We start from the raw sequence: 27,866 nt of genomic DNA, 5'->3' as shown, positions 1-27,866 counted from the left end.
TGGCCCCCAGGCCTGTCGGCAGAGGCAGAGGGAGCGTGGGAGGCAGGCAGGTGCAGGCCGGGGCCTCTGGGCTGGGGGGACTTGCACCCTAGGGGAGGGGGAACCGTAGAAGAACTAAGCACAGTGGTTGCCGTGGCAGAGCCCTGAGGTGTAGGTGTTGTGTGATGGGCTCGGCCCTGGGTTGAGTCCCTAACCCTAACCCTAACCCTAGCCCTAGCCCTAACCCTAGCCTTAACCCTAACCCTAACCGTAGCCCTAACCCTAACCCTAACCCTAACCCTAGCCCTAACCCTAACCCTAACCCTAACCCTAACCGTAACCCTAGCCCTAACCCTAACCCTAACCCTAGCCCTAGCCCTAACCCTGGCCCTAGCCCTAACCCTAACCCTAACCCTAACCCTAATCCTAGCCCTAACCCTAACCCTAGCCCTAACCCTAACCCTAGCCCTAGCCCTAACCCTAACCCTAACCCTAGCCCTAACCCTAACCCTAACCCTAGCCCTAGCCCTAGCCCTAGCCCTAGCCCTAACCCTAACCCTAACCCTAGCCCTAACCCTAACCCTAACCCTAACCCTAGCCCTAACCCTAACCCTAACCCTCTGATTCTGATCCAGCTTCCTGCTAACGTGCACCCTGGGAGGCCGCGGGGATGGCTCAGGCACTGGGGTCTCCGCCGCCCACGTGGGAGCCCCGGATGGAGCTAGCCACCTGCTGCGGCCAGCAGGGCGGCCAGGTGGTGGGAGGGGCTGCGGCCGGGCTGCTCTCCCGTGGGATTTGTCAGCGAGCTCAGCCCGGGGCCGGGGAGCCAGAGCCGCCTCCCTGGCATCTCTGCTGTCTGAGCACCGCCAGCAGGGCCGCCTCCTGGTGCCGGCGCACACAGCGCAGTGGGGAGGAGCTCACTGCCCATGGGGATGGGCAGTGACCCCCCCCCAAGAGGAGAGCGCCTCCTGTGACCCCGCCCCCCCGAGCCCCTCAGGGCTGGGATCCCTGCTTGCCCGGCGCACCCACGGTTTCCTCCCGGTCTCCTTCGCACAGGACGCCTGCCCACCGGGGAAGCGGGGAGGCTCCCTGTTGCTGCAGGCAGGCAGCAGAGCTGGGATTCGAACTCAGGTCATCGTGGCCACAACTCCCGTCCTTTCAGCCATGACCGTCCCCGGCGCAGCCCCTGCAGAGCCGTGGCCCCAGCCCCGCCTTCGCTCCCCGTCCCACGTCCGTGCAGGGAGGCTGGGAGGCTGTGGTGCCAGTTCCCCTCTTTCTGCTCCTCGTGCGCCCGCAGATCCGGGACACCGAGACCCAGGCAGAAGGACGGCTCTGTGGCCTGAGGCCCCGCCTGACACGGTCGCTGTCCCGCGGTCCCTGCCCGCCCTCTCCTCCGTGCACAGGTGGCCCAAGCGCCGCCGGCCACCCGTGGTTTTGCAGGAAGAGCAGCTCCCTGCTTGCAGCAGCCCGGAGGCCGGAGCTCACGTGGAGGGGCAGGCCAGCACAACCTGCGCAGGGACCCGCCACCCCGGGGGACCCTGAGACTCGGCTCCCCTGCCTGGGCGCGGACCCCCAAGGCGGGGCCGTGGTCGTCACAGCCTGGCAGTGCTTGGGCGGAATAAATGTTGGTGACAGTGGCAGACCAGGGTGTCCCAGGAGCGCGTCTGGGAGTCTCTAGGGAATTTCCTGTGGCTTTCGTTACCCCCGCTGGGAGGCGAGAACTCTTTAGTGCCCGTTTTGCAGATGAGTAAACTGAGGTCCAGAGATGAGGTGCAGAAACTCACCCAAGGCCTCCTGGCTCTTGTGTGGCCCGCAGGTGGAACCAGGCAGTCCGGTCTCCCTGCTGTTAAGTCTGCGAGGCTCTGCTGGGGTGGCCATCTCCCCTGCTTCTCTCCCATGCCCCCGAGAACAGACGTTAGGGCCCCAGATTCCTGCCCCAGTGTCCAGCCCGGCCAGATCATCGGAGGACTGCGACGAGCCTCTGGGGCCGGCACCCCCGGCTCAAGTCCCTGCGTTGGCCTCGTCCCCGCGTCGGTGGCTGGGCCACTTCTCCGAGCCTCTGATTCTGCATCTGTAAGATGGGGAGTTACCGGAAGAGGTGGAGCAACGCGAGGAAGGTTCAGGCCCGTGCACGGCGCGTCTCTCCCCTCCCAGGAGAGCTGGAGGCCTGGAGCCGAGGCGGGAGTCGCCCCGAAGCCGGCGGTGGGGTGGAGGGGATGGCTCAAGTGAAGGAGCCTGGGTTTTGGCCCCTGGAAGCAGTAACAGCCTCTGTGTATCACCGAGGTTTTTATTTTGAATTAAAGATTTTATTTATTTATTTGAGAGGCAGAGTTACAGACAGAGGGAGACACACACACACACACACACACACACACACACACACACACAGAGAGAGAGAGAGAGAGAGAGAAAGAGAGAGGGAGAGGTCTTCCACCCCCTGGTTCACTCCTCAAATGGCCACAACGGCCAGAGCTGGGCTGATCTGAAGCCAGGAGCCAGGAGCTTCTTCCAGTCTCCCACATGGGTGCAGGGCCCAAGGACTTGGGTCATCTTCCACTGCTTTCCCAGGCACATTAGCAGGGAGCCGGATTGGCAGAGGGGCAGCTGGGACAAGAACCAGTGTCCGTAAGGGATGCCGGCACGGCGGGCGGAGGCTTAGCCTACTGCACCACAGCGCCGGCCCCAGCACCAAGTTTATACAAGTGGTTTGCACGAGAGGCTGGTGCCTCCCTTTTTCCTTCTGCAAAATGGGGTCAACGTTGCCGCCCCTTCCCTCCCAGAGCTGCTGGAGTGGCCGTGCAGTTGTGGGATCCCGCAGCCTGCACAGACCTGGGCACCTTACACGTGGCTTTCCCAAAGCCTGCGCGGGATCCTGCCTAAAGGGCGCCGTCTCTCTCCTTGCCCCCGGCACCTCTCTGGGGCTGGGAGCGCGCCCCGTCGGCTCACACAGCATCTCCGTGAGGTCCTGGGGCTGGAGGGCCCGCCGTGAGTGTTGGTGGAGTTAGACAAATGAAGCACATCCCACACGAACTGTGATGCCGCCCGAACAGCGAGGTTGATGTCCGTGTGCCGAGCTGAGATCGTCACTGAGGTTTAAGTTAGAAAACCGAGAGCTGCAGCCCGGGGCTCCGTGCGCTCCCTCCCGCGTGAGACGAGGCCCAGGTGCCGCGGTCCAGAGTCTGCGTCGACAGGAAGCCAGAGTCGGGAGCAAAGGCGGGACTCGAATCCAGGTCCTCCCTGGTGGGACGCGGGCATCTTAACCAGCAGGCTCACCCCCAGCTTCTGTGGTGCAGTGTAACGTAGCAGATGGACGGTGGGAATACCATGGAGCAGTGGTGGCAGCACCCGCCGTGGCAGTGCCGTCAGTGCGGTCTCTGTCCCAGCACGCCTTGCCCGACTGGCTCTGCCTGCCCCAGGGTGACAGGACGCGGTGGCCCCGAGCTGCGGGGCATGGTGACACGGTGTCATGGGTCGGGACGGTCCCAGAGCTCTGGATGGTGGGTGACTGGGGTCTCTGGGACCCGGGCTGGGAGGATTGCAGGTGGGGGATGGGGGTTGCTTTATGCAGACGCGCAGACTTCTGGAGGGATTCCTCAGAGAACAGTCAGAGCGGTCGCTTCCGGGGGGTCAGGGAACCGGGGTGGGGCGCTCACTGTTGCACACTCACTGTGTTTCCTTTTTGATTCGGTTGTGTTTTTTGAGAGGCAGAGAGAGAGAGAGAGAGAGCAGGTTCCCATGTGCTGGTTCCGCAACGACCCCAGCTGGGGCTGAAGCCAGGGGCTGGGACTCGGTCCTGGTCCCCGACGTGGGTGGCAGGGACCCAGTCACGGCTGCCCCCGGGTGCGCATCGGTGGGCAGCTGGAGCTGGGAGCAGAACCCAGGTACTCTGACCCAGGACGCGGGCGTCTTAGCCACCAGGCTGAGCACCCGCCCCGTTCACGCCTGGGGGCCCTGGAGCACCGGGGCTGTTTGAGGAGCCCGGGCTTCTGTTCGGCCCTGACTCTGCCCAGCTGGGTGACCCTGGGCAAGTTCCTTTCCCACTCTGGGCCTGGTGTTCTCACTGGTGGCCTGGAATGACGTGCTCACGCCTGTCACGTCTGTAATGGGCTGAGAATAGCTTCAGATGTCCCCGGCACCCCGCCGTCTGCTCAGCCTGGGAGCCGGTGAACGCCGGCAGGCTCCACCACGGGGCAGACACAGCCCAGGGGCCGTCTGTGGCAGGGCCAGTCAGGCAGGAGGACTCGCAGAGCAGAGCCCCTGCTCAGAGTGGCCCTGCTGCCTGCCCACTGAGGCCTCCTGGTCACGTGCGCCCCCTTGGATGACCACGCCTTGCTGCCCGAGCAGTGGGATTGTGCCCTGAGCCTGGCCGCCAGCCTCTTTCCTTCCCTGCGCTCATGTGCCAAGGCCGGGTGGCCAGTGCCGTGGGGCAGGACAGGGAGAGACAGAGTGGCCTTCAGAGGGGCCACGGGGGCAGCCCACGCAGGGCAGCCAGACCCGGGGAGGCCGCAGTGACCAGGCAGCTGGAGGAGGAAGCGTCCGGCCCCATCCCTGAGGGTTCAGGTGCGCTCCTGTCTCTGCGCCCCGGCTTCGCCCGTGAGCCCCGGAGGACGGGGTGAGCAGGAGGCCTCAGTGGCAGCAGGGGTTTCTGGGAAGATGCGGTTTCGGCCACACAGCTGCTGGCCTCTCTCTGGGTTAATGATTACGCTGGGTGGAGGCTGGGCCCTTTCTGAGGCTGCCCTGGGCGCTGGAGCTGGCAGGAAGGCGTGTGGAGCCGCTGAGGCCGCAGTGGAGTGCACAGGTTGTGAGCCGGGGGTCCCGCCCTGGCCCCGAGCCTGCAGCCTTGAGCCCCAGCTAATTGCACCGTGGCCTTCTTTTCGCAGGCGCGCGGCGGGACGGCGCTGGTCTGAGCTGGACTGTCTGATGGCTTCCTGGAACCCTCCTCCACAGCCTGCCGTAGGTAGGCACCCGGGCACCCCGCTGTGCTCACCAGGGGGCCGTGGGCGCTGGAGGGGGCGCCGGTGTCGGAGCGGGCTGATGCGGGTGTGGGTCCCGGCCCTGCCGGCTGCTGGGCCTGTGCCCTGGGCCTCGGCCGTGTCCACAAAATGGAAGTGATTTCCTCCTTTCCTCCTCCCGGGTAGGCGCTGGGCGGGGGTTAATTCTTAACCTGCCTCGCGTCCCCTGGAGAGCGGGGTCTGGATGTAGAGGGTGGGAAACTGAGGCCATTGAGCCGTGGGTGGTGGAGTCAACCCAAGAAAACAACCAACCAGACAACAACAAAAGAAACACCGAGAAGAAAATACACCCTTATCCCAACAGAGATTCTTGGTGGTTTATCTGAAATTCAATCCCACATCCTGTATTTTGTTTGGCAATCCCAGACAGTGCGGCCTGGGACACAGCAGGTGGGATCCAGGCCCCGCCCCCCGGGAACCGGGCCGAGGCCGGTTCACCCGCCAGGCCCTACTTCCTGCCCTCCTGCCTGCTTTGGGGAGGCAGGAGAGTAGGAGCCCGGGGCCTTGTCGCCAGCCCGGTGAGCCGATCGTGCCGCGTGCACTGCAGGCGTGGTCAGGTGACCGGGCTCCATCATCCATAGTGCGGGAATGGGGATGGCACCTTGGGCCCTGCTGCGCGAGGCCCGGCCGCGTGGTCATTGGTCTCTCAGGGAGGGCGCTGTCATCCCCACGAGGGGTCGGCGGGAGACTGTGCGCTGTGCGCAGCCCTGGGTGGGGGCTGGATGACGGGCGCGTCTCCTCCTGCCCAGCCTCAGTCTCCTCCTCTGCGGGTGGGGCCCAGCACAACAGTTGCACCTGCTGCATGGGGACAGGTGGCACCCCGGGTCCCTGCCCCCTGGGCCCGCATGGGTCGGCTTTCCTGAGGCCTGGGCACGCCCAGGAATGCGGAAGGTGTGTGTGACCAGCTCCGGTCACGGTCACGCCACCTGACCAGATGTTGGGAAAGGTTCCGATGATCCTGGCCTGGGAGGCCAGATTCTCCCTCCTGATAAGGAACAAGGCCCCATGGCTCGGAGGGAGGCAGCGGCTGGGGACACGGGCATCTCCTGGTTCATGCCCTAGGGCCCCTGCTGCCCGGCACCCTGCTGTCCTGCTCACCAGGAGGGCCAGCAGCGGACACCTGGCATAAGTCATGTTGCTGACCATGGTCACCCATCTGCACCCAGACCCGACTCTTTGCCGAGTTCTGATGCTTTGAGAGGTTCCCGCTGTCTTAGAAACAAGTCGCACTTCCTGAGAGAGGCGTCCCCCCAGCACCTCGTCCACTGCCCGGGGACCTCCTTCCTCCCTGCCGGGGCACCTACTGCTGGCTCCCTGCCTTGCTGCTGCCCAGCCTGGAGCCCCCACCACCCCCAGCCGCACCTGCCAGGCCTTTCCTGTCCTTCGAGGCTGCGTCCGAGGGCAGCCCGTGCCCGGAGCCTTTTGGAGCTCCAGTGAGCCGTGGCCCTGCTCCTCCTGGGGCATGGTGGTCCCTCGGCTTGCCGCCCCCGTCGCCTCGCAGTGAGCTCCCAGGCACCCTGGACCACGCCTACTTTTCTTTCAACTTGGGCCAGGGTGTGTGGGTGACTGCTGATGGGGTCCTGACTCTGTTCGTGCTCTGAAAGGGTGGCGGTGTGGAAGTGAGCCGGGTCCCTGCACACAGCCTTGGGGTGGCCTGTGAGCGGGGACGGACTGCCCATGTCCCTCGCGGCCAGGGCTGGGCTGTGACGGGCCTGTAATAGTAACAACAGCAGTTACATTGTGTGATGTCATTCCGATGATGATGACGTAACAGTGACAGTAGCCGTGCGCAGATGCGACAGCCTCTGAATAGCTAGTTCCGAGGGAGCTCATGTGTGACGCTGTTAGTCCACCCCGCCACCCTCCCACAGCCCTGAGATCAGTGACGGGTCCTTAGAGGGCCCAGCCCCTCGGCACTTGCACAGTGAGCGCACGGGAGAGCAGGGGCTGAGGGCACCCAGGTGGGCTGACCCCACGTGATAAAGGGAAACTCTCACCTCAGCCTGCGCAGCGAGGACGCTGCGGGGTCAGGCAGGCCCTGTTAGTGAGGCTGGGCTGTGTGCGCAGTTCCAGTATTTCTTAAACTTTTAAAATCACAAGCCATAGACACAACTGGTGTTCGTGTGTTTGGTATGTATGTGTGCACGCATGTATATGTGTGTGTACATGTTCATGTGCACGTGTGAGTACTATGTGCATGTGTCCTATGCACATGTGTGCACACCCTGCATACCCATGACATGACGGAAGCAGCAGTGGCCCATACAGTCACAGAATTAACCCAAATGTAATTTTGGTAATATTAAGAGTAGGGCTGGGCATTTGGCCTCGTGGTCAAGACCCAGGGTAGAATGCCCATGTCCCGTGTCCGAGGCCCAGCCCCGGCTCCCGACTCCAGCGTCTTGCTGTGCAGGCCCCGGGGGGCTGTGGGAACGACTTAAGTAGTTGGGCCCCTGCCCCCCACGTGGGTGACCCGGCTGGAGTTTCTGGCTCCTGGCCTGGCCCAGCTCCCTCCGTTGCAGGCATCTGGGGAGTGAACCAGCAGATGGAAGCACTCCCTGTCTCTGCTTCTCACAAACAAAACGCAAGTCTGAAATAATCAATTCAATGCCAAGTGTATTTTATTTTATCATAGCACCTGTGGTCTTACTAATATTGTAACCCATGTCCAGAATGAGCAGCCCCAACAGGAAAACGCTGCCCGGGAGCCCAAGGTCGATTCTAGGAGCCAGCGAGGGGTGAGAACTGTGATTCGGAAACCACAAACCCAGCTTCCCACTCCACCCCCGTGTCCCCTTGTGACCTGGTCAGCCTGGGGCAGAATGTCCCAGGGCTCAGGCTGCTGGCAGAGTGGCTGGGTTTAGCCTCTGGGGTGCAAGACCCGAGCGGCACTGGGTTCACACCCAGTCCCTGCTTCTGGCTGTGTGGCCGCGGGTGCAGCGTCTCCCCTCGAAGTCTCTGTGCCCCACCGGGTAAAGAGAGGAGGCGCTGAGGCCCCAGCAGGAAGCCCCAGGGGGACTTCTCGGGCTCCCCGTGGGTAAGGCGCTGTGGCCCAGGCACTGCCCAGTGTCCGCCCCGAGCGACCAGTGCTCCCAGGAGGACGAGCTGGGTCCCCCCCCTCAGTGGCCTCCGTGTGGTCCTCGCAGCCCAGAGGAAGTTGGCAATGCCCCTCCCTGCTCTCCGGCAGCTCAGTAAAGGTGTTCCTGACGTTTGCACCTAGAATGTTCTGTTCTGGGAGCCTTCTGGTCGCTGTAGGGGAGGGATTGGAGAGACTGTTGCAATCCCTCTGTCCGTCTGCTGGTCCCTGCGTCCATCCATGCCCTCCTCCTCCTCCTCGCCCATTCCATCCACCTCTAGCAGGTCAGGAGCACCTGCGGGGCTTGCAGCCTGGGCCTCCGGGGTGCCAGGCCGGGGTGCAGGAGCAGTGAGAACAGGTATTAACTGTCGTGGCCCTGTGGTCGGCGCCGCGCTGACAGTGACCCCCTACCCCCAGTGCTTCTCAGTTCGAGGCTGTGGCTGGGGACCTTTGTGGGTGTCACAGCTGGAGGGTGCTGCTGGCCTCCAGGGGGACGTGGCCAGGACTGCTGCCCGTCATTCCCATGATGCACAGGGCAGCCCCTCCGACAAGGGCCCCGAGCAGCCCTCGCCCGTGTCCCAGCCGATGGTCCCATCAGCCTTGTGGGGACAGCGTGGTCTTTGTTCTCCAGAAGAGGAGGGAACCGAGGTGCAGCCAGGTGGGGTGACCTGCCCTGAGCCATACGGCCAGCAAGGGGTGCCGCCGGGCTAGGTGGGCCCAGAGTGCAGGCTCTGAGCTTCGCACCTCCAGGGGAGTGGGCGGAGCAGCCTTGAGGGGAGTGGGCGGGGCAGCCGGTGGGGGTGGTTGGCTCTGCACACCCTCAGAGGCAGCCTGCACTGCCCTTTGCTGTCGGGCGGACGGGCACCGAGGGGACTCTGGTGGTTCTGGGAGCGAGGTCTCCGCGGCTGACGACGGGGGAGCCCTCACTCGCCGCGGCGGCTCCGGAGGAGAAGGCTCGTCAGGCCCTGCAGGACGGTGGGCTGCGAGCTCGCTCCTTCCCAGGGCTCCCATCGCCAGCCCGGCCAGGACCTGAGTGTGTGGGGCCGACGGGTGGGACACGCGCTGCTCGGGAGCTGGGGTGGGGGGGGGTGGGAGTGCACAGCGCTGGTCACGGAGGGGGCTGGGAGGACACGGACAGGCCAGGAAGGGGGGCCCTGTCCTGGGATGGACCCTGGCCAGCAGGGGAGGAGGCTAAGCCGCGGAGCCCCTGCCCCGCCAGCAGTGGGTGCACCAGCACCTGGGAGCCTCTGCCTTCCAGGGCCGCCGTTTCGTCTCGAAGCACGGGCCAGCTGATGTGCGGTGTGCAGGCCATGCCTGCCTGTGCCCATTTGCACAGACACCAAACGCACAAACACGTAAGCATATGCAGAAACACACGTGAAGGGTGTGCCCACACGCACGTGCGCAGATGCCTTCAGAAAACCCTCTGGGGCTGGCGCGTGGCACAGGTTGAGCCGCAGCCTGCAATGCCGGCATCCGTATCGAGGACCAGTTCATGCTGCGCTGCTCTGCTCTGATCCAGCTTCCTGGTAATGTGCCTGGGAAAGCAACAGATGGTGGCTCAAGTGCTTGGCCCCTGTCAGCCGTGTGGGAGGCCCGGATGGAGTTCCCGGCTCCTGGCTTCGTCCTGGCCCAGCTTGGCTGTTGTGGGCATTTGGGAAGGGAACCAGCAGATGGAAGATCTCCCTCTCTCTCCCTCTCTGATGCGCTGCCTTCCAAATAAATAACAAGCAAGTAAATCTTCCAAAAGCCCTTTGGCTTATAGAACCGGGAAACAGGAAACAGGCAGAGGCCGTAGGATCTCCCACAGGAGCTCCTGCCCTCCGCTCCCTCTGCTCCCCCTGCTAGAGCCCTGACCCCCACGCCTGTTTTTCTTTAGAGAAGATTTATTTATTTATTTGAAAGGCAGAGTGACAGAGAAGAGACAAGAGTGACCCAGGAGAGAGAGAGAGAGATTGATTCTATCTGCTGTTCTCGTCCCAAATGGCTGCAACAGCCCGGCCTGGGCCAGACCACAGCTGCCACCTGGATCCCCCAGGTGGGTGCAGGGGCCCACGCACTTGGGTCGTCCTCCGCTGCTCTCCCAGGTGCACCAGCAGGGAGCAGGGTCTGCAGCAGAGCAGCGGAGACTGGAACCTGCGCCCTGGTGTGGGATCCCTGTAGCCTGGCTGACTCCTCCCAGATCCCACGCCTGTAGCCCGGCTGACTCCTCCCACAGCATAGCAAGCAGAGGCAGAACCCCTTGCGTCACCAGGCCAGCCGCACGCCTGCACACCCTAAGGGTGCAGTCAGGCCCCCTGGCCTGAGCCTGCCACCAGTTCGAATCAGCCTTGAGACCTGCTGCGGTGGCCGCCCGCAGACGCTTCCCACCCCGCGGTCCTGCCCTTGGCGCACCCTCGACCCTGTAGCCTGGCTCACGCCTGTCTCTTGCAGGAGATCAGCTGCTTTCCGGAGCCCCGGGCCCCTCCCCTGAGGCGGACGACGACCCAGGAGAGGCCTTTGAGTTTGACGACAGTGATGATGAAGAGGACCCCAGCACGGGCCTGGACCGCGTCACCAGCCTTCCCCCCAAGGGGGACGCTGACCCCCCACTGATCCACTTCGACTCCGCCCCCATCCCTGGTACCGTGTGTCAGGGACCCTGGGTTCTGGGGCCGCAGAGAGAGCACCGGCTCCCAGCTCCCAGAAAACAGGAAGGGAAAGACAGTGGCGTTCATGGCTTCCCTTGGGGAGTGGGGACCCCAGCACCCCGTGACTTCTGGCAGGTTGTAAACGGAAATGACTGGCCCTGGCTGTGCCTGGGGGACAGTGGCCGCCCAGAGCTGTGTCTCCTGGAGAACATGCCCCTGGCAGAGTCCTCCCAGAGCCTCCCCGAGGGCCTCCTCCCCCAGGGCCCCTCCCCTGGAGCCCCCTCCCCCAGGGCCCCCTCCAGTCTGCTGCAGGGGAGCAGGGCCCCGGGAGGCTGGCAGCTCTTGGGCTCTTAGCTGCTGTCACCTGGGGAGACCTGGGGACTGGACCAGCCGGAACTTCCTGCAGGCCCCTCCCCCACAGCAGGTGTGGCCCTGGTTCTGGTTGGAGTTGGGATCAGCGCATGGGGGTGGGTGCGGGCCGTGCAGGTAGGACAGGTACCAGAGCTTAATCCGGAGCTGGGGACAGGGAGGCAGGGACAGGACAGGCACCTGGCTGCCGGGCCCTGGGGAGGCGGGGGCAGGGCATTCCCCGGGCCGCCTCCCGCCTGACAGCCTCTTTCCCGTGCGTCTCCCGCAGACCTGGACCCAGCCGCTGGACCGCCCCAGACAGAGTAAGTGAACTCGCTCTCCGCCGCCGCCGGGGCCGGGGGTGGGGGCGGGGGCGGTGCCGGGGCCTGGAGGTGCCCGGCCGGGTTCTGAGCTGAGGACGGAGCGTTTCGTGAAGACCCTCGGGCCAGGGGAGAGGTCATTGCTGAGACCCCCACTTCTGGCTTCCTTCTGACAGCCTGAGAAAGCAGAGGGGGCCCCCAGCCCCGCCCGTGTCACACAGACCCCGCAGGCGTCCGTGTGTGCCTGTGGGAGGGGCCGCCTCGGCTGGGCTGCCCTTGCGGGCTGATGGCGTCTGGGTTGTCTTTGCCGGGGCCACTGTCACACCCGTGACTGCTGTCCCTGGGAGCTTGTCAGAGGCAGGGGAGCCTGAAGGTGGAGGGCCTGGGTGCTGGGGCAGCTGTGCGTGTGTGCGTGTGTGCATGAGATTGTGTGTGTGCGTGTGAGATGTGTGTGTGTGAGGTGTGTATGTATGTGAGATGTGTGTGTGCGCGTGTGTGTGAGATGTGTGTGTATGTATGTGAGATGTGTGTGTGCGCGTTTGTGTGAGATTGTGTATATGTGAGATGTGTGTGTGTGTGAGGTGTGTATGTGAGATGTGTGTGTGTGAGGTGTGTATGTATGTGAGATGTGTGTGTGCGCGTTTGTATGAGATTGTGTATATGTGAGATGTGTGTGAGGTGTGTATGTATGTGAGATGTGTGTGTGCGCGTGTGTGTGTGAGATGTGTGTGTGAGATTGTGTATATGTGAGATGTGTGTGAGATGTGTGTGTATGTATGTGAGATGTGTGTGTGCACGTGTGTGCATGTGAGATGTGTGTGTGAGATTGTGTATATGTGAGATGTGTGTGAGATGTGTGTGTATGTATGTGAGATGTGTGTGTGCACGTGTGTGCATGTGAGATGTGTGTGAGATGTGTGTGTGCGTGTGAGATGTGTGTGTGAGATTGTGTATATGTGAGATGTGCGTGAGATGTGTGTGTGAATGTGAGATGTGTGTGTGTGTGAGGTGTGTATGTGAGATGTGTGTGCACGTGTGTGCATGTGAGATGTGTGTGTGCGCGTGTGTGTGTGAGATGTGTGTGAGATTGTGTATATGTGAGATGTGTGTGTGTGAGGTGTGTATGTGAGATGTGTGTGTGTTTGTGAGATGTGTGTGTGTGATCGTGCGTGTGTGAGGTGTGTGTGTATGTATGTGAGATGTGTGTGTGTGATCGTGTGTGTGTGAGGTGTGTGTGTATGTGAGATGTGTGTGTGTGATTGTGTGTGTGTGAGATGTGTGTATGACATGCGTGTGTTTAGATTTTATTATTTGAAAGGCAGAAAGAGAGAGAGAAAGAGAGAGAGAGAGAGGTCTGTCTGCTCGTTCACTCCCCAAATGGCCACCAATGGCTGGAGCTGGGCCAGTCTGAAGCCAGGAGCCAGGAGCTTCCTCTGGGTCTCCCACGTGGGTGCAGGGACCCAAGGACTTGGGGCATCTTCCACTGCCTTCCCAGGCCATAGCAGAGAGCTGGATCGGAAGTGGAGCAGCCGGGTCTCGAACTGGCGCCCATATGGGATGCGGGCACAGTAGGCGGCTTTACCCGCTGCGCCACAGCGCCGGCCCTCGCTGCTTGTGTTGTAACTGCAGCCCTCGCACTCACCATGAGGCCTTGTGGTTCCCTCCACACCTTGACTTCCTCATCTGGAAAATGGCCACTGGGGAAGAGGCAAAGCCTCCAGGTAGACACCAAGTCAAGGCAGTTTTTTTATTTTTCTTAAATATTTATTTTTATTTTATAAACTTTTTATTTATTTTATTTTACTTTTAATTGAAGGAAAGAGACAGAGCGAGGTTTTCCATCCACTGTCCTCTACCCAGATGCCTACAGTAGCCAGGGCTGGTCCTCAAACTCCTTCTGGGCCCCGCGTGTGGGTGGCAGGGGCCCCGGGACTTGAGCCTGGCCTGCTGCCTCCCTGGTGTGCGTTCCCAGGAAGCAGGGATGGAAGCGGCAGAGCCTGGACTTGAACCAGGCATTCCCGCTTCCAGGCCATTGCTTTTCATGACCCTTCCTCTGTGGTATCCGGCAAGGACCTGGGCGCTTGGAACCTAAGCAGAGGGTCCAGATGCGGAGTTAATGGTCAGGGCCGAGGGGGCTTGGGTTTCAGTGCTGGCCGTGCTGGTGGGGGCAGGGCTGGCTGAGCCTCCCTGGGTCTTCCCGGGGTGAGTGGAGCTGGTGGCTGACTCAGGCAGGTGGCACGGGGCAGGAGGCCTCAGAGACGCAGACGGCAGGCCCAGCTCTTCCGCTGTGCGGCTGCGTGGACCCAGGCAGTCACGGTTAGGGGCCAGCCTCCTCCTGCTTAGGGACCTGAAGTGACTGTGGACAGGCGGGTCTCCTGCACCTGGCCTGGGGAGGGACTGTGGGGGCTCTGAGCTCCCAGCCCCCAGCGTGGCCAGAAGGAAGCTGCGCACGGCACAGTGGCCCCGGTAGCCCCAGGCCTCTGGGACAGGGGTGGGAGGTGTCGAGGAATTCTTTTTTTTTTTTTTTAAGAGATACTTTTATTTTTCTGTTTCTAGTTTATTTATTTGGAAGACAGAAAGAGATAGATATCTTCCATCTGTTGGTGCACTCCTCAGATTCCTGCAAGAGCCAGGGCTGGGCCAGGCTGAAGCCAGCAGCCAGGAAGCCCATCTGGGTCTCCCACGTGGTCTGCAGGGACCAGAGTCCTTGAGCCATCGCCTGCTGCCTCGCAGGGTGCACATAGGCAGGCAGCCGCGATGAGGAGTGGAGCTGGGCCTTGAACCAGGCTCCCCGGTATGGGGTGTGAGTGTCCCAAGGAGTGGCTTAAACACCCGCCCCACAGCCAGGTTCTTCTGGGGCAGGTCCTGGCTGGCACGTGAGCAGCAACTCAGCCGTGGGGGTGGTGGAGAGGTGGGAGGGGGATGTCCATGTGGAGGAAGCCCCTGGGTAGAGGCGCTGGATTGGGGGAGTGAGCAGGTGCACTCTGGAGACCCCAGCTCCCCTGAGCTAGGGGTCAGGAGCGCCGCAGTGGGGCCCCTCCCCGCGGCCCTCTCTCTTCAAGCCCCATGGCCGAGCCACCAGCTTTGTCCTGGGGACCTGGCTCCTGGGTTCTCCCTGATGAGCCTGCAGCCAGATCCCGTGTCGGGCTGGCGCCACACCGAGGCGAGTGCTGGGTGTGTTTTCATCATCGAGATGGGACCGCTAGGATCGTTCAGAGTGGGCTGGGCTTTCCAGGCAGGGACGGGCGCTGCCTCCGCCTTAACCCTCTGCCCGCCCCTGGGCCTGCTGCTGCCTGAAGTTAGTCCCCCGGCTCCCGTGAGCCTGAGCACCGTCTCCTGCAGGCCGCGGGGCGCGAGCTCCAAGATGCAAATCCCCACCCAGCCCCTCGCTAGCTGTGTGCCATGGGGCCCAGGGACCTCTGTGCCTCAGTTTCCCTGTCCGTTAGGAGGGAAGAATAACACCAGCTGGAAGCGAGGGGAGCAGTAGGAGAGGCTGCTTGGGGAAGCACCTGCCCCTCCTCCTGTCCAGCTCGGTGGGGGGTGGGGGGAACCTGTCTGTGCCCAGAGCCCCGGGTGCCGGGCTGGGCCTGGATTCCTTGGGGGGCCAGGCCCCCGCCAGTGGTGGTAGTGAGTAAGCATCACTTTCCAGTGCCCTCAACCGGGCAACAGGGCTTTTACTGTCGCTTACCCAACAGGGTTCCTGGGACAGGTGCCCCCTGCAGAGTGCTGACCAGGACGGGGAGCCTGAGAGCCCTCTTCATTTGGCACGTGGGGGTGTGGTGGGCAGGACTGGCCCCAGGCCGGGCAGGACCCCGTCCAGTGCTGTCCACGCCGCTCCAGCCCCCCCGCCCCCGGCTCTCTCTGCCTGGAGCTCCAGCCGTCCCCTAGCGGTGATGTTCCGCTCCGGAGTCTCGGACCCCTCTCCCCCTCCTTGTTATCCAAAGGAAATTTCTTTCTTCTTCTTTTTTTTTTTTTTTAATTAAAAAAAAAATTTCCAAAGAGAGGATCACTCAGCAGACACTGCTTTGCCAACGCAAACTGCAAAGGTCTGGAGCCTGCGTTTGCTGCGCGGCCCCTGCAGGGAGGTTTGCAGGTGGGGCCGGCTCTGCCCCCCGCCCGCCCGCCTGGTCTGCTGATGGCACAGTTGGAGTAGCCGCCTGGGTTGGCCGAGCTTTCGTCTCAGAGTGACCTCACTCCCTTCAGGCCACTGGATCCTCTGCTGGGGGCAAAGGGGGCGGGGCCAGGAGGGAGGTGGGGCTGGGTCCTAAGCCCCACTTCACAGCTGCGGGGTCACCCAGGCAGGTGTGTGGGAGTGACACCTGGGGGAGCCAGGGGCTTGGAGGGCCCGGGGGCTCAGGGAGTGAGACCTGGGGGAGTGAGGGGCTTCCGGGACCCGGGGGCTCAGGGAGTGAGACCTGGGGGAGTGAGGGGCTTGGAGGGCCCGGGGGCTCAGGGAGTGAGACCTGGGGGAGCGAGGGGCTTCTGGGGCCCGGGGGCTCAGGGAGTGAGACCTGGGGGAGCCAGGGGCTTCCGGGGCCCGGGGGCTCAGGGAGTGAGACCTGGGGGAGCCAGGGGCTTCTGGGGCCTGGGGGCTCAGAGCCACGTGGAGCTGCTTCCTGGCCTCGGCCTCGCTGGCTTGATCGCACAGTGGAGCAGCAGGCCTTGCAAAGCTCAGTGAGCGTCCGTCTGGCCAGCACGTGCTAGCTGCTCTAGGGTGTTCACTGTGGCTGTTGTAGAGCTGGGGGCCCTGCAGCCCTGGGAGGCAGCCTGGTGGCATCCAGCCCCTGCTACTGGCTGTGGGACGTGGCCGGCCCAGCAGGTGGTTCTGAGGGTGACTGACGCTGCTTGGCAGGCAGTGACCTTGGCAGGCAGCTGCACCTGCTGAAGGCGCCCTGGCCTGGAGCCTGCGTGGACCTCCTCGTCTTCCGATGCTTGGCTGGGTGCCTGAGGGGAGGCAGCCAGGTGGCTGTGGGGGTAAACAGAACTGCAGGTGTCTCTGGGTGTGTACTGGGGCAGATCTGAGGTTGGGCCACCCTCTTCAGCAGGCCCAAGGGGAGCTGGGGGCTCCGCTAACTGGTGAAGGTCACACCTGTGGGCAGATAACAGCATCCAGCAGTGACCATGACACAGACGATGGTGTCACTGTTTCCTGGGCACAGGGCTAAATGCCCAGGGCCGCTCACTGTCCATGTCTCTAGGAAGTAGACACTGTCGTTGCCCGTTACATAGATGAGGAAATGGAGGCCCCAGGAAGTAGGGGGTGGCTCAGTGCATTCAGAGCAGGGACTAGAACCCAGGCCCTTGGACTTGGAGGCCCGTGGTCGACCTCGGTGCCACCTGCCTCCCGGAACCCGTCCTTTGGTTCCCGGAGGGAGGGTGGGTGGGGCCGGCTCCGTATGTGCCATCCCATGTGCCTGTGCTGATTGGGGTCGGGATTGTGCCTGCTAAGGGAGGGTCCCTGTGCTCTTGGGATAGTGGCTTCCAGGCAGGCCGTGGAATGTTCCAGACCCCCCTCCACACACTTGGGGAGCCTCAGCACTGCCAGGTGTGTGCTTCTGGGCGAAGCCCCTTGAAATTGGAACAGAGGCAGCTCTCCCCACCACAGGAAGGTTTGTGAGTGTGGAAGAGTCGGGGGGGGGTCTCCCACCCACCCCCAGGTAACTTCCTGTTTGGGGGGGTTGTTGCTTGCAGCCACGTCCTCACGGCTGCCTAGCGCGGAACCAGGCTCTGGATGGAGTTTGGAGGGTTGGGGGCGGGGCTCGCAGTGGCGGAGTGGTCACCCGACCCCAGTGCTGTTGACAGTGTCAGGGCCGCTGGCAGAGCCGCATGTGGGCGAAGTGCGTCGTGTCCGTCACTTTGGTGCTGGAACCACCAGGAGCCCCAGGGGACGGGGACGTCGCAGACGAGCCGCTGGGGCTCAGAGGATTGACTGGCGTCTCCCAGGGTCGCAGGACGAGGTCCGGCTTCTCCCAAAGCCACCACGGGGTTTGCCTTCCCTGTGGACTTCGTGGCCCCTGGCTGGGAGCAGCCCCTGGCGTCCCGTGGGAGCCAGGAACCCTGAGCTTCCCAGGTTGTTCCTGGCCGCAGGCCCACACCTCTCACCTGAGTGCCCCGCCCCCTCTGCCGCCGTTTGCTTGTCCTTGCCTGGTTTCGCTTCTGTCCCCGGGGGCCCTGGGTCAGTGTTTCCTAGTAGGGCAGGGTTTTGACTCCCGGCGCCAGCCTTGGGGTCTCTAATTGGTTCCCTGGAGGTTCCTGTCCTCTCTTCCTAGGGCCTGGACAACACAACTGTGCTGCCCGCTGGCTGGAGGCGCTCACCTGGGCCTGGCGCCGTCAGACCCCCGCCTCCTGGGACATAGCAGGAGCGGCGGGGGGGTGGGGGGTCAGGCAGAGAGGTGGCCAGGCTGAGTGAAGCAGGGTTTAACCCGGGCGCTGGGCGTTCCGCCTGCCGCTGGACCCTGGCCTTGCGGCTTCTGATTCTGCTGGGTGTGGGGAGTCCGGGGCTCGTGGGGGGCGGGGGTGGGTCAGCGAGTCCGTGGGCCCCCCAAGCTCCTGGGGGGGTTCTCCAGGTTTTCTGGACTGTTGCAGACCTCCTCTGGGTTTGCTTGGAAGCCCAGGCTTGTCTTACCTGCTGGTTCACGACTCTGGAGCGTTTGAGTCTCCCGGCGCCCATATGGGACGCCAGCGTCTCGGGCCAGGGCTTAACCTGCCGCGCCGCAACACAGGTCCTCGCTTTCAGCTTTGACCCCAACACCACTGAGACGATAAGTCCGGGTTTTGGGCACCAGGTTTGGTAACTTGTCCACAGCAGCAGCCCTGGGGCAAGAGGATGTGAGCGTGGGGCCCCTTTTGTAGGTCCCGCCAGGTGGACTCGCTCGTCCGAGGGCTCCTAAGGTGAGGTGGGGCTCCTCCTCCCATGCCCCCCGAGTGTCCAGGCAGTGCCCACTGCCTGCCTGGGCTCCCCTGCCCCTCATCCCTGTCCCCCTCCCGCCAGCCAGCGCGTCTTTCTCACGGAGCTGGCGTTCTGCCCAGGCTGTGTTCTGTGTGTCTGGCTCGCGTGTGCTGGGCACTTACTCCACGCCAGGCCTGTCCTGGGGGCTTGATGCCTCTTGTCTCACCAGTCCCCGGGACCCTCTCCTGTGGCAGGCACCATCCTGACCTCCTCCACACGGGTGCAGACCCGCGCAGTGAACGTGAGGACAGAGCCAAGGTTAACTGTTCGGTTCCACGCCCTCTGTTCCCACTCCTCCAGCCCCGCCCGCTCCCACGGAGATGTGGGTCAGAGCCCGCTACACAGCAGCCAGTGACCCGGACCTAACCCTGGGGGTCCTCTCTGTAAAGCGGGGTGATGAGGCCCGGCCGACAGGGCCCCCGGGTGGCTGAAATGGGATATGGAGGATCGGATGCCTGCTCAGTGAGCTGCTGGTGTCACTGTCCCCAGAGCAGGGCAGACTGCAGGGCACGAGGGACCTAGGGCACCCTCCTGCCTTCTGCCTTTCTGTGTAAGTCATACATGTTTAAAAAAATCAGGAAGTGCAGGGGCCGGCGCTGTGGCTCAGTGGGTTAAAGCCCTGGCCTGAAGCCCCAGCATCCCATATGGGTGCAGGTTCTAATCCTGGCTGTGCCACTTCTGATCCAGCTCTCTGCTATGGCCTGGTATAGCAGTAGAAGATGGCCCAAGTCCTTGGGCCCCTGCACCCGAGTGGGAGACCCGGAAGAAGCTCCTGGCTCCTGGGTTCTGATTGGCGCAGCTCCGGCCGTTGCAGCCATCTGGGGAGTGAACCAGAGGATGGAAGACCTACCTCTCTCTCTGTCTCTACCTCTCTCTGTAATTCTGTCTTTCAAAAAAAAAAAAAAAAAAAAGTCAGGAAGTGCAGAAAAAGACATCTCTGTGTGTTTCAGTATTGCCTCTTTGCTGTGCATGCAACCATACAAGCAGACATGTTTGTTTTTTAAGATTTATTTATTTATTTGAAAGTCAGAGAAGGAGAGGCAGAGGGAGAGAATCTGCCATCTGCTGGTTCCTTCCCCAGATGGTTGCAACCAGCAGGGCTGAACCAGACTGAAGGCAGGAGCCGGGAGCTTCCTCCAGGTCTCCCCTGCAGGTGCAGGGCCCAAGCACTTGGGCCAACTTCCACTGCTTTCCCAGGCCACAGCAGAGAGCTGGATTGGAAGTGGAGCAGCCGCTACTTGAACCGGCGCCCATATGGGATGCCAGCACTGCAGGTCTGCAGGTGATGGCTTTACCTGCTAGGCCACAGCGCCGGCCCTGCGTTCCTGCGTTTTTAAGGGAGCTGTGTGCTCCCTTAGTGCCCAGGCTGCTGCGAGGTAGCTAACTTGTTTTTTTTTTGTTTGTTTGTTTGTTTGTTTGTTTGTTTTTTATCTAATAGAATTTAGTGAGCGTTTTCCCCCGAGGGGATTGCTCTCTGCCTGAACACCCCCTAGGGCTCCCGGTCACTTTCTGCTGGGGCACAGAGCCCCTCGCAGTCTGGCCGCTGAGCCCAGGGCCCCCGATCTGTCAGGGAGGGGCGTTGTGCATGCCATCCACCTGTGCCGTGGCTTCCCTGGGGGGACAGTGGGGTCGGTGTTAGGGTGCCGGCCATCGAGGGACCCTGTACCCGGGGGAGAGGTGGTGAAGGGAAGGGGCACAGGTGGGGACTGCTGCCTTGCCAGCCAGAACCCTAAGAGGGCGTTATTGTGCCCATTTAACAGATGTGGAAACCGAGGCACACAGCAGTGCCACGTGCTTTCCCTGGGTTTTCTCATTTAGTCCTCACAGCAGGAAGTGGAAGTGGTAATTCACCTGGCTTTGAACTAAGCGGCTCATCCCCACACACAGCCCAGGGGCTCTGATGGGTCATTTCTCCCCTCAAGCCCATGAGCCCGGTTCTGTGGCTGCACATTGGAACGTTGGAGCCTCTGGGAGCTCTAAAACCGTCTCTGCTTGGGCCCCTCCCCAGACCCGGGGGCGGAGTTTCTAGGAGGGGCCCTGGGGCGGAGCTGCTGGCTGCAGATCTTCAGGGCGTCTTTAAGGCCCTTACGTTGTACCAACCAGAAGGCAGCCAGGGCTGAAAAGAAACCGGCGGCAGACCTGGCCCGAGCTTGGCGTTTCGTGTCGCCTGGCTTTGGGCCTGGGCTGGTGGGGTGCTGCTGCCCTGCCCAGGGTGAAGCCTGCCCCTCGGCATTGGGGCGCCAGCTGAGGCAGGTGCTGGTCCCCCTCCCTGCCCCCGTGGGGATTCTTTGTTTCCCACATCCTGTGCCTTGGCCTGAAATGTGCTGTGTAGACCCAGCCGGCCAGGAGTCCTTAGGTCAGACTGGTTTTGGGGGTCTTCTTGCTGGACCACCCACACTGCATAAGCTCCGGGAAGGGGCCCTGTGGGGTGTGTGGCCCACGGAGGCCCCCTGAGAGACCGTGGCCCCACGGCAGCCCCAGGGTGCAGGCTGGGGCGCTGCTGTCCTCAGAGGAGCTGCTGATCATTGTAGCGGGCTGGACGGCCTTCGCCATCGCCGAGCGCCGACCGCGTGCCGGGGCCGCCGGGACGGAGCAGGTCCCTGCTGTCATGAGGCGTCCTCTCCGCTCTCCTCCTGGAGAGAGAGCAGGTGGCACATGGGGGCAGTGGGAGCTCTGGGGGCTGGACACAGACCAGGCGGCCTCCCGGTGTCTGGCCCACGGCGAGCACTGGTTGTTGGAGGCGTCTGAGTGGTCCTCTTGTCCATCCCCTGCCTGCTTGCCTGCCTCCCTCTGCTCGGGCTCCTCGTCCTGTCCCGGTCCTCCTTGTCCTGTCCCTGTCCCCATCGAGTCCCTCCCCTCTAGAGGGCGGGGCAGTGGTGGCCTCACCTTGCAGGCCTGGGTGTTATCTCCCAGAGGCAGTGGCAGTTCAGATAAGGCTGCGATAAGTGGCCTCTGAGTGGGTTTTATGGCTCTTTCACTATCTGGAGCCTTGGAGGAGGACCCAGAAGGAGGGAGTTGGACTTCCCAGCTGGGCAGGGCCCTGTGTGGCTTCAGCTGGGAGCAGGTGGGCGCAGGGGCTGCAGGGAGCGGGGAGTGGCACCCCCGGCAGGTTCGCTCCTTGCACCCCTACCTGAAGGTGGGCGTGTGCTGAGGGCTCCTGCCCCAGTTTCCCTCCTTTCCCTCGCAGTCCTGCTGGGCGATGGCTGCTCCAGTCTGGGGCAGCAGGGCTGGCCTGGCGAGCAAGGCTGTGCAGACGGGGCAGGGGCAGATCTCGGTGCAGACTAGAGCCCCGCCTCTTGCTGGCCTGGTGACTTGGCCGGAGGGGTGGGCGAGAAGGTGCCTTCGGTGTGCTGTGCGGAGCTTGCTGTCCAGGCCGAGAGGCCAGGACCGGAAGCTGGGCCGGCTGCTGGCTGTGCTCTGGGGATCTGCACTTAGAGGCTCAGAGCGCAGCCCCCCCCTCCCCGGCTTTCGGATGCTCCTGCGGGGTTTCCTGCTCCTTCCTAAACCTGCCTGGCCTCTCCCGGTAACGCCCAGCCCTGCCTCGATGTCTCCAGAGCTCACGCAGGGCCTTCTGGGTGTTCTCTGGGTCACGCTGCACTGCAGCCTTGGAGCCGGCCAGGACAGCTTCTCTCGGACGGGGTCGCTGGGGCTGCCGGGGACTGTGGGCTTCGTGGTGCCTTAGGCTGGGACGTCCTGGGTAAGGGTGCCACCGGCAGACTCAGTGGTCCAGTGAGGGTCCCTCTCCTGGTCCCCAGGCGGCCGTCTGTCCTCTCGCTGTGCCCTCATGCAGTGGCAGGGCTGAGGGAGATCTCTGGGCTCTGTTTTAGGAAGGCGCTAACCCCATTCGTGAGGGCCCCACCCTCATGACCCAATCACTTCCAGAAAATCCCGCCTCCTGATGCCACCCTGGGAATCGGGACAGCAACACCGGGGCTGGGGGAGACGCAGGCAGTCAGAGCCTTGAACTTGGGTCTGTGGCTCTACATGGAATCTACGTGGAATGCTGTTTCTCTCCTTTATTTTTGAGATCTATGCAGTAGCCTGGGAAAGCAGTGGAAGACGGCCTGAGTGCTTGGGCCCCTGGGCCGCATGGGAGACCTGGATGAAGCTCCTGGTTCCTGGCTTTGGTCTGGCCCAGCTCTGGACATTGTGGCCTTCAGGGAGTGAATGAGTGGATGGAAGATCTCTCTATATATGTATAACTCTGACTTTCAAACTAATAAATAATAAATTTTTTTTCTTTATCAGAAAAAAAAAATACCCCAGTGGCTTAACAGGAAAAATAGGCGACCTTGACACAGGAGTCTGTGAGGCAAATATTTAAATTGTTTATTTCATCTCTTTGAGAAGCCAAGAGAGAAAGAGAGAAATCTCTCATCTGCTGGTTCACTCTGCAAATACCTGTTACCGCTGGGCGCTGGGCCAGGCCAAAGCTGGGAGCCAGGAGCTCCATCAGGTCTCCCGCGTGGCTGGCGGGGACCCAGGGACTTGAGCCATCACCGCTGCCTCCCAGGGTGCTCACTAGCAGGAAGCTGGACTCGGGAGCGGGGGTCAGGCCGGCCCCCAGGAGGCTCTGTGACTCAGGCTGGAGCGGTTGGTCGCGTCTGTGTTTTCCGGGCGCTCAGCGCCTTCGCCATGTCTCCGGGTCGGGGAGGTGTTGGCTCAAGGAAGCAGCAGTTGGAAAGAGGGGCCTGGGGGTTCCCCTTGGCCTTCACCACCCGGCAGTGGGAAGCCTCACCCTGGGGCCGGAATGAGCGTCTGCCTTGCCCCAGGCCGGCGCTGCTGGCTTCCAAGACCAGCTTCCCCCACAGTGACCGAGACCCAGGCCGGTGGCTGTCGAGGGTGAATTGCCTGACAATGACAGAGAGAGCAGGTGTCTTCGCCGCGGTAGCCGTCTCTCGAGAGCTCAGCAGCACCGTGGGGCGGTGGCCGTGGCAGCCGCGGCAGCTCTCTGCTTCTCACCTCTGGCCCACGCCCGTTTCTTGGTCTTTCCGTGGCTTCCATGGCTCTGAGGGGGCATTGGGGAGCACTGGGCAGTGCTCTGCACCCGCTCACGGGTTTTGGGCGGAAGCAGCACAGGGGTGCGGTGCCCTGGTCGGGACGTCGCATCAGGGGTCTGTGGCGTCAGGCGGCGGTGGCCGGGTTTCTCGGACGTGTCCCAGTCGCGTGTCTGCACAGCCCCTCCCCAAGGGCGTGTTGTGTGTTTGTGGGGGGGGGGGAGGGTGGAGCCCTCTCTCACCATGAGTGGGCTTTTGAAGCTTTGTGGGAAGCAGGGGCCCCAGCCCGCTCGTCCTGAGCACGTGGGAGAGTAGAGGGGCAGCTTTCCCTCGGGTCCGCGCCGCAGTGGGGCTGGGCCGCTGGTGTGGGGTGCGGGTGCCTGTCACCGTGAACGCGTTTGATGTTCGTGGTCTCATCAAGTACCAGGCCGGGCCTAACGGGACGGGTGTTGTCAAGGGCCAGCCTGGCCATAGGCCTTCCACCTGCTGCCGCTGGCTCTTGTCCTGCCCACGTGGTGAGGGGCTGCCCGAGGCTTCGAGGGGCCTGCCGTGCCTTTCCCTGTGGCTCACGGCGCCGTCTCTCGGCCCGCAGGGTGCCAGCTGCGTTGAGCAATGGGGAGGCCGTGGACGCAGCTCTCGCGGGGGGCCGGCGCTCCAGCTGGAAGCGGAAGAGCTCCCGTCGCAGTAAGTCCCCCCTGCACCGGCCGGTGTGCCCACCGGGGAGGGCAGGGTATCTCAGAGTGTCCTCCCTGCCGGCGAACACCTCTGTTCGAGGGCGGCTGCTCCCAGGGGGAGCTGGGATCCGGGAAGAGATCACACAGGTAGCCAGCCTCGTGTTCCTCGCCTGGGGACAGAGCAGGGCTGGGGGTGGGGGGCTACGCTGGTGGCCCTGACCAGGTCCCTCTGGGCACACAACCACACAGAGGCAGGCAGGGGCAGGGCTGGGGGCAGCCCTGAGTGCAGAGAGAGCCAGCAGGTTAGGGAGAGAGGTCCCGGGCAGAGGGTGGGCTGTGCACCTGGGTAAGCAGCAGGGGCTCTGTCTGGGCGTGGGGGTGTTAGGGGCTCAACTGGGCCAGGGGAGGCTGTGACCTGGCCGCTGCTGGGGGCCACGCCCAGGGGCCATGGAGGGCCAGTGACATGGCCCCAGTTGGCTTTGGGTCCCTTTGCTGGGTGGACCGCAGGCTGGGGAGGGAGGCTGAGGGCCCCTGGCAGCATCTGCAGGGCAGGAGGTTGAGGCTGTGGCAGATTCCCAAGGAAGCCTCAGCAGGGGGCTGCGCTCCGTCTTCTTCCTGCCTGAGGACAGGCTCCCGTGGGGGTGGGGGAGGGGTGGGGGCTGCTTTCCCAAATCCCGGCTCTACCCAGCCAGGCCTGGGTGACTGAGGCTGCCCGGGGCCAGCGTGCAGGTGCGGGGGCTGCGCGTGCTCCCTGCAGGTGCCCGGACAGCTGCTGTGGCAGCCGGATGGGCAGGCGGCGGGCGGGGGTCTGCGGTCACTGGCAGGCACCTTGGAGAGGCTGGGGGCGGGGAGACGCTGGGAACCAGCATCCCCTGAGAGCCGGGCGGCCGAGCGGCCAGGACGCGGCCAGCCGCCAGCTGCTGCAGTCCCCGCTGGGCCGCCACAGCCCACGAGCGCTCTCTCCACTCGCAGTCGAGCGGTTCACTTTCCCCGCCCTGGAAGAAGATGTGATCTACGACGACGTCCCCTGCGAGAGCCCAGATGCCCATCAGCCCGGTACGGCCTCTTCCCGAGTCCTGCTTCGGTGCGGTGGGGGCGGGGGCCGGGGAGGGGCGGCGGGAGGGACTGGGAACCAGTTTCTCCTTCCGGTTCCTTCCCTCCTTCCCAGCCCAGTGCCTTTCCGTCTTGCATTTGAAAACCACTGTGGTCATCCAGGCCGAGGAGCCTGGGGCCACCGGGGGCGTGGCCAGGCTGGGCTGGCTTTGGGGGCCTGGCTGGGCGACTTCCAGCTGTGAGTGGGATCAGTGGATCATTTCACCCCACCCCGCCTTGCTTCCTCTCTCATGGAAATGGGGCAGGAGTCTGGGTTTGTTAGGCTGCAGGAGAAAGCAGAAAGCCCCTACAGTCCCCAGGACCCCTGGGTCGGAAAGCGGTGTGTGGGGGGGGGCAGTCCTGCTGCAGACGCCCGATGGGAGGGAACAGGGACAGTGGGTCAGGGCAGCCGGAGAGCCCTGTGTGCCGACCTCCGAGGCCAGCGACTCCTGCAGTGTTTGCTGGGTTGGGTCCTCACTGCAGACAGGAACTCGAGGCAGCACTGGGCTGGCACCTGCTCCCTCTGACTCCCGTTCTCTGTCCCCCACCCCAGGGGGCTCTGGGGGGCCTTCTCGGCCGGTGAAGCATCCTCCGACCCCGCGAGGTTGGCAGGGCAGGGCGCTCGGCTCCCCCGCCCAGGTCACGCAGCCGCAGCCCTGCCTTTTCTGCCGCACTGCCCTCCTGTCTTCAGGGGCTCCCGTCCCGTGGGAGACACAACGTGGCGTCCTCAGGGCCTGGGAGGACGTGGCCCGTCTGCAGCTCTGCCTTGAGGTGGTTAGGAGCAGGTGGCCTGGGGTCCCTAGGCCTTTGACCCTTGCTTGCCGGCTGCGGAGGCTTAGGTGAGACCAGGCTGCGAAGAGCTGGGCTCAGGGCGCCAGAGTCACAGGGCCGCCCTAGGTAGCGCTGTCAGTGCCGAGGGCCCCAGCACCGGCCGGCCCGGGCCCGAGGACTGAGCAGGAGTGCAGAGAGGAGGTTCTCAGCCATGGTGCGAGCTGCAGGTGCCAGCCGCCTCGCGCAGGCCTGGGTTCACGTCCTGCCACTGCCACTGGGTCTTGGCTCCTCCATATCAAGTTAAAACATCGTCCTGAGCGCATAGGCCTTTGTGGAGGGCTGCGCAGAGAGCCCCTTCGTCTCCCAGGGCCTCCGTTGGGCCATCTGTAAAATGGGACCCGTCACGGCCCCGCCCTCAGGGAGTGGTACAGATTCCACGTGGGCCACTGAGTGGGCGGCAGCGAACGCCTGGGAAGGGGTGGCCATCTTGAGCCTCAGCGAAGCCCCCGGCAGCAGAAGCGGGGCACCCCTGTGAGCTCCCTGGAGGCTGAGGGGTTCACACTTGGTCCAGGGATCTTGTCACCTGTCTCCCGCTGTGGGGGCGGGGTGGCCCCTGGGGCAGCGCGACGGTTGGCGGCCTGACAGGCCCCAGCCCCGCTCACTGTCTGCCCATCACCAGCCCCGTCGCTTCTCTAGGCCCCATTTCTCATCCAATAGGAGGGGTGCTACCTTGCACCCTGCACGCCCCAGGGCTGCTGGGAGATGTCGCGCGTGATGAGGAGGCAGGCGGGCAGCCCTGGTTCACCCCACGGAAGCACAGACCTCCCAGGTGCTCTGTGGCTCCCTTCGGGTGCCCGTGAGAGCTCTGTGGTTGCCGCTCACGGGGCGTCCACCGCGGCCAAAGGACAGCAGTGCAGCCTTCTATGGTCATAGCCTGTGTGCCAGCCACCCCATCTCTGGGGACAGCGGGCTCTATTATTTTTGCTTAAAAATAGCCTCATGGCCCTTCCTGGTCCTGAAACCTGAGTCTCCTGCTGAGCTCCCTGCAGTAGCCGCCCCTCCCAACCCCCACCCCAGCTTTCCCGTGGGGTGCAGCAGGGGCCGACGGTGCCCAAGCCCTCCCGGGGGCCGTCAGGCCTGGCGGGCAGCTGCCCCTGTTGGAGGCTTGCCCGGGGTCTCCTGTCCGTGTTCCGTTGGTTCGGCTGTCAGCTGGTGGTCAGCAGCCTTGGGGGACGTCTCCAGGCCCCTCCTCTCTCACCCCTCGCCCGTGCCCAGCTTCCTGCGCGCTGTCTGTCTGACCCCGCGGGCTCACGCCCGACCTCCAGGTGACAGAGCCGGGGCTGGGCCCTCTGTTCCCGCCCACCCCAGGACAGGCTTTGGGGCTTTGGGCCATGTCGCCAGCGCCAGCTGTCACACAGCTCGACAGGGCTTAAGGGCGACGTGTCAGAGCGCGGGAAGAAAGGAACACGGGGACACAGACTGCCTTCCCAGTGAGAGACCTCCCTGCTCCCACACCAGGGCTTGTATCTCACTACTCATCAGTGTGCTCCCTAAGGTCAAACCCTGACCAGCATCACTGTTGACACACCCCGCAGTATCTACGTGCCTATCACTAACCGTGTGCTTAACTCAGAACACTCAGCTGCTAGCACTTCACAGTGTAACTCCAGTGTTACAACACTGTTCCATTAATGGCAAGACTAAAGAATTACTGGAACGAACTCTTAGCACTAATGAATATCAATATCAGTAATACTACTTGAGCTTATTCATTAATCCACAGACCACAGCCTACAGTGTTACAGTAGCTTCGAGGGCAGTAGTATACGCACAGCAAGGTGTCTGACGTTATTTTCAGTCTCAGGGTCAAAGCATATTCCTACAACACATGGCTGATGTGACTTCCAAAGACTGTATTCTCAGGGTTCGTATCGCGGTCACGCAAAGAGTCAGTGTTTAAGGTCCGGAGCTCGACGTCTCGGCAGAGATGGATCTCGGATCAGCCACTTACAGGCAGG

General features: G+C 63.1%; 1 protein-coding gene across 9 annotated transcripts in view; it reads left to right on the top strand.

Annotated features, from left to right (window-relative positions):
• The window catches only part of ARHGEF10L (Rho guanine nucleotide exchange factor 10 like), a 149,766-nt gene that overhangs the window by 48,163 nt on the left and 73,737 nt on the right, over positions 1-27,866 (top strand). For 8 of the 9 annotated variants that reach the window (XM_089299256.1, XM_089299257.1, XM_089299255.1 and 5 more), the window contains exons 2-6: positions 4,860-4,936; positions 10,501-10,689; positions 11,335-11,368; positions 23,904-23,995; positions 24,958-25,041. In XM_089299256.1, coding sequence (XP_089155382.1) covers positions 4,900-4,936; positions 10,501-10,689; positions 11,335-11,368; positions 23,904-23,995; positions 24,958-25,041 — 436 coding nt within the window. In that variant the 5' untranslated portion in view covers positions 4,860-4,899. Of the gene's footprint in view, positions 1-4,733; positions 4,778-4,859; positions 4,937-10,500; positions 10,690-11,334; positions 11,369-23,903; positions 23,996-24,957; positions 25,042-27,866 lie in introns of those variants that run through there. The other variant, XM_089299254.1, reaches the window with a different exon arrangement.

Source organism: Oryctolagus cuniculus, chromosome 7, assembly GCF_051225735.1.
Source record: "Oryctolagus cuniculus isolate XC-2025 breed Fujian yellow rabbit chromosome 7, ASM5122573v1, whole genome shotgun sequence".
Taxonomy (NCBI): domain Eukaryota; kingdom Metazoa; phylum Chordata; class Mammalia; order Lagomorpha; family Leporidae; genus Oryctolagus; species Oryctolagus cuniculus.
This window is presented reverse-complemented; position numbering and strand designations above follow the sequence as displayed.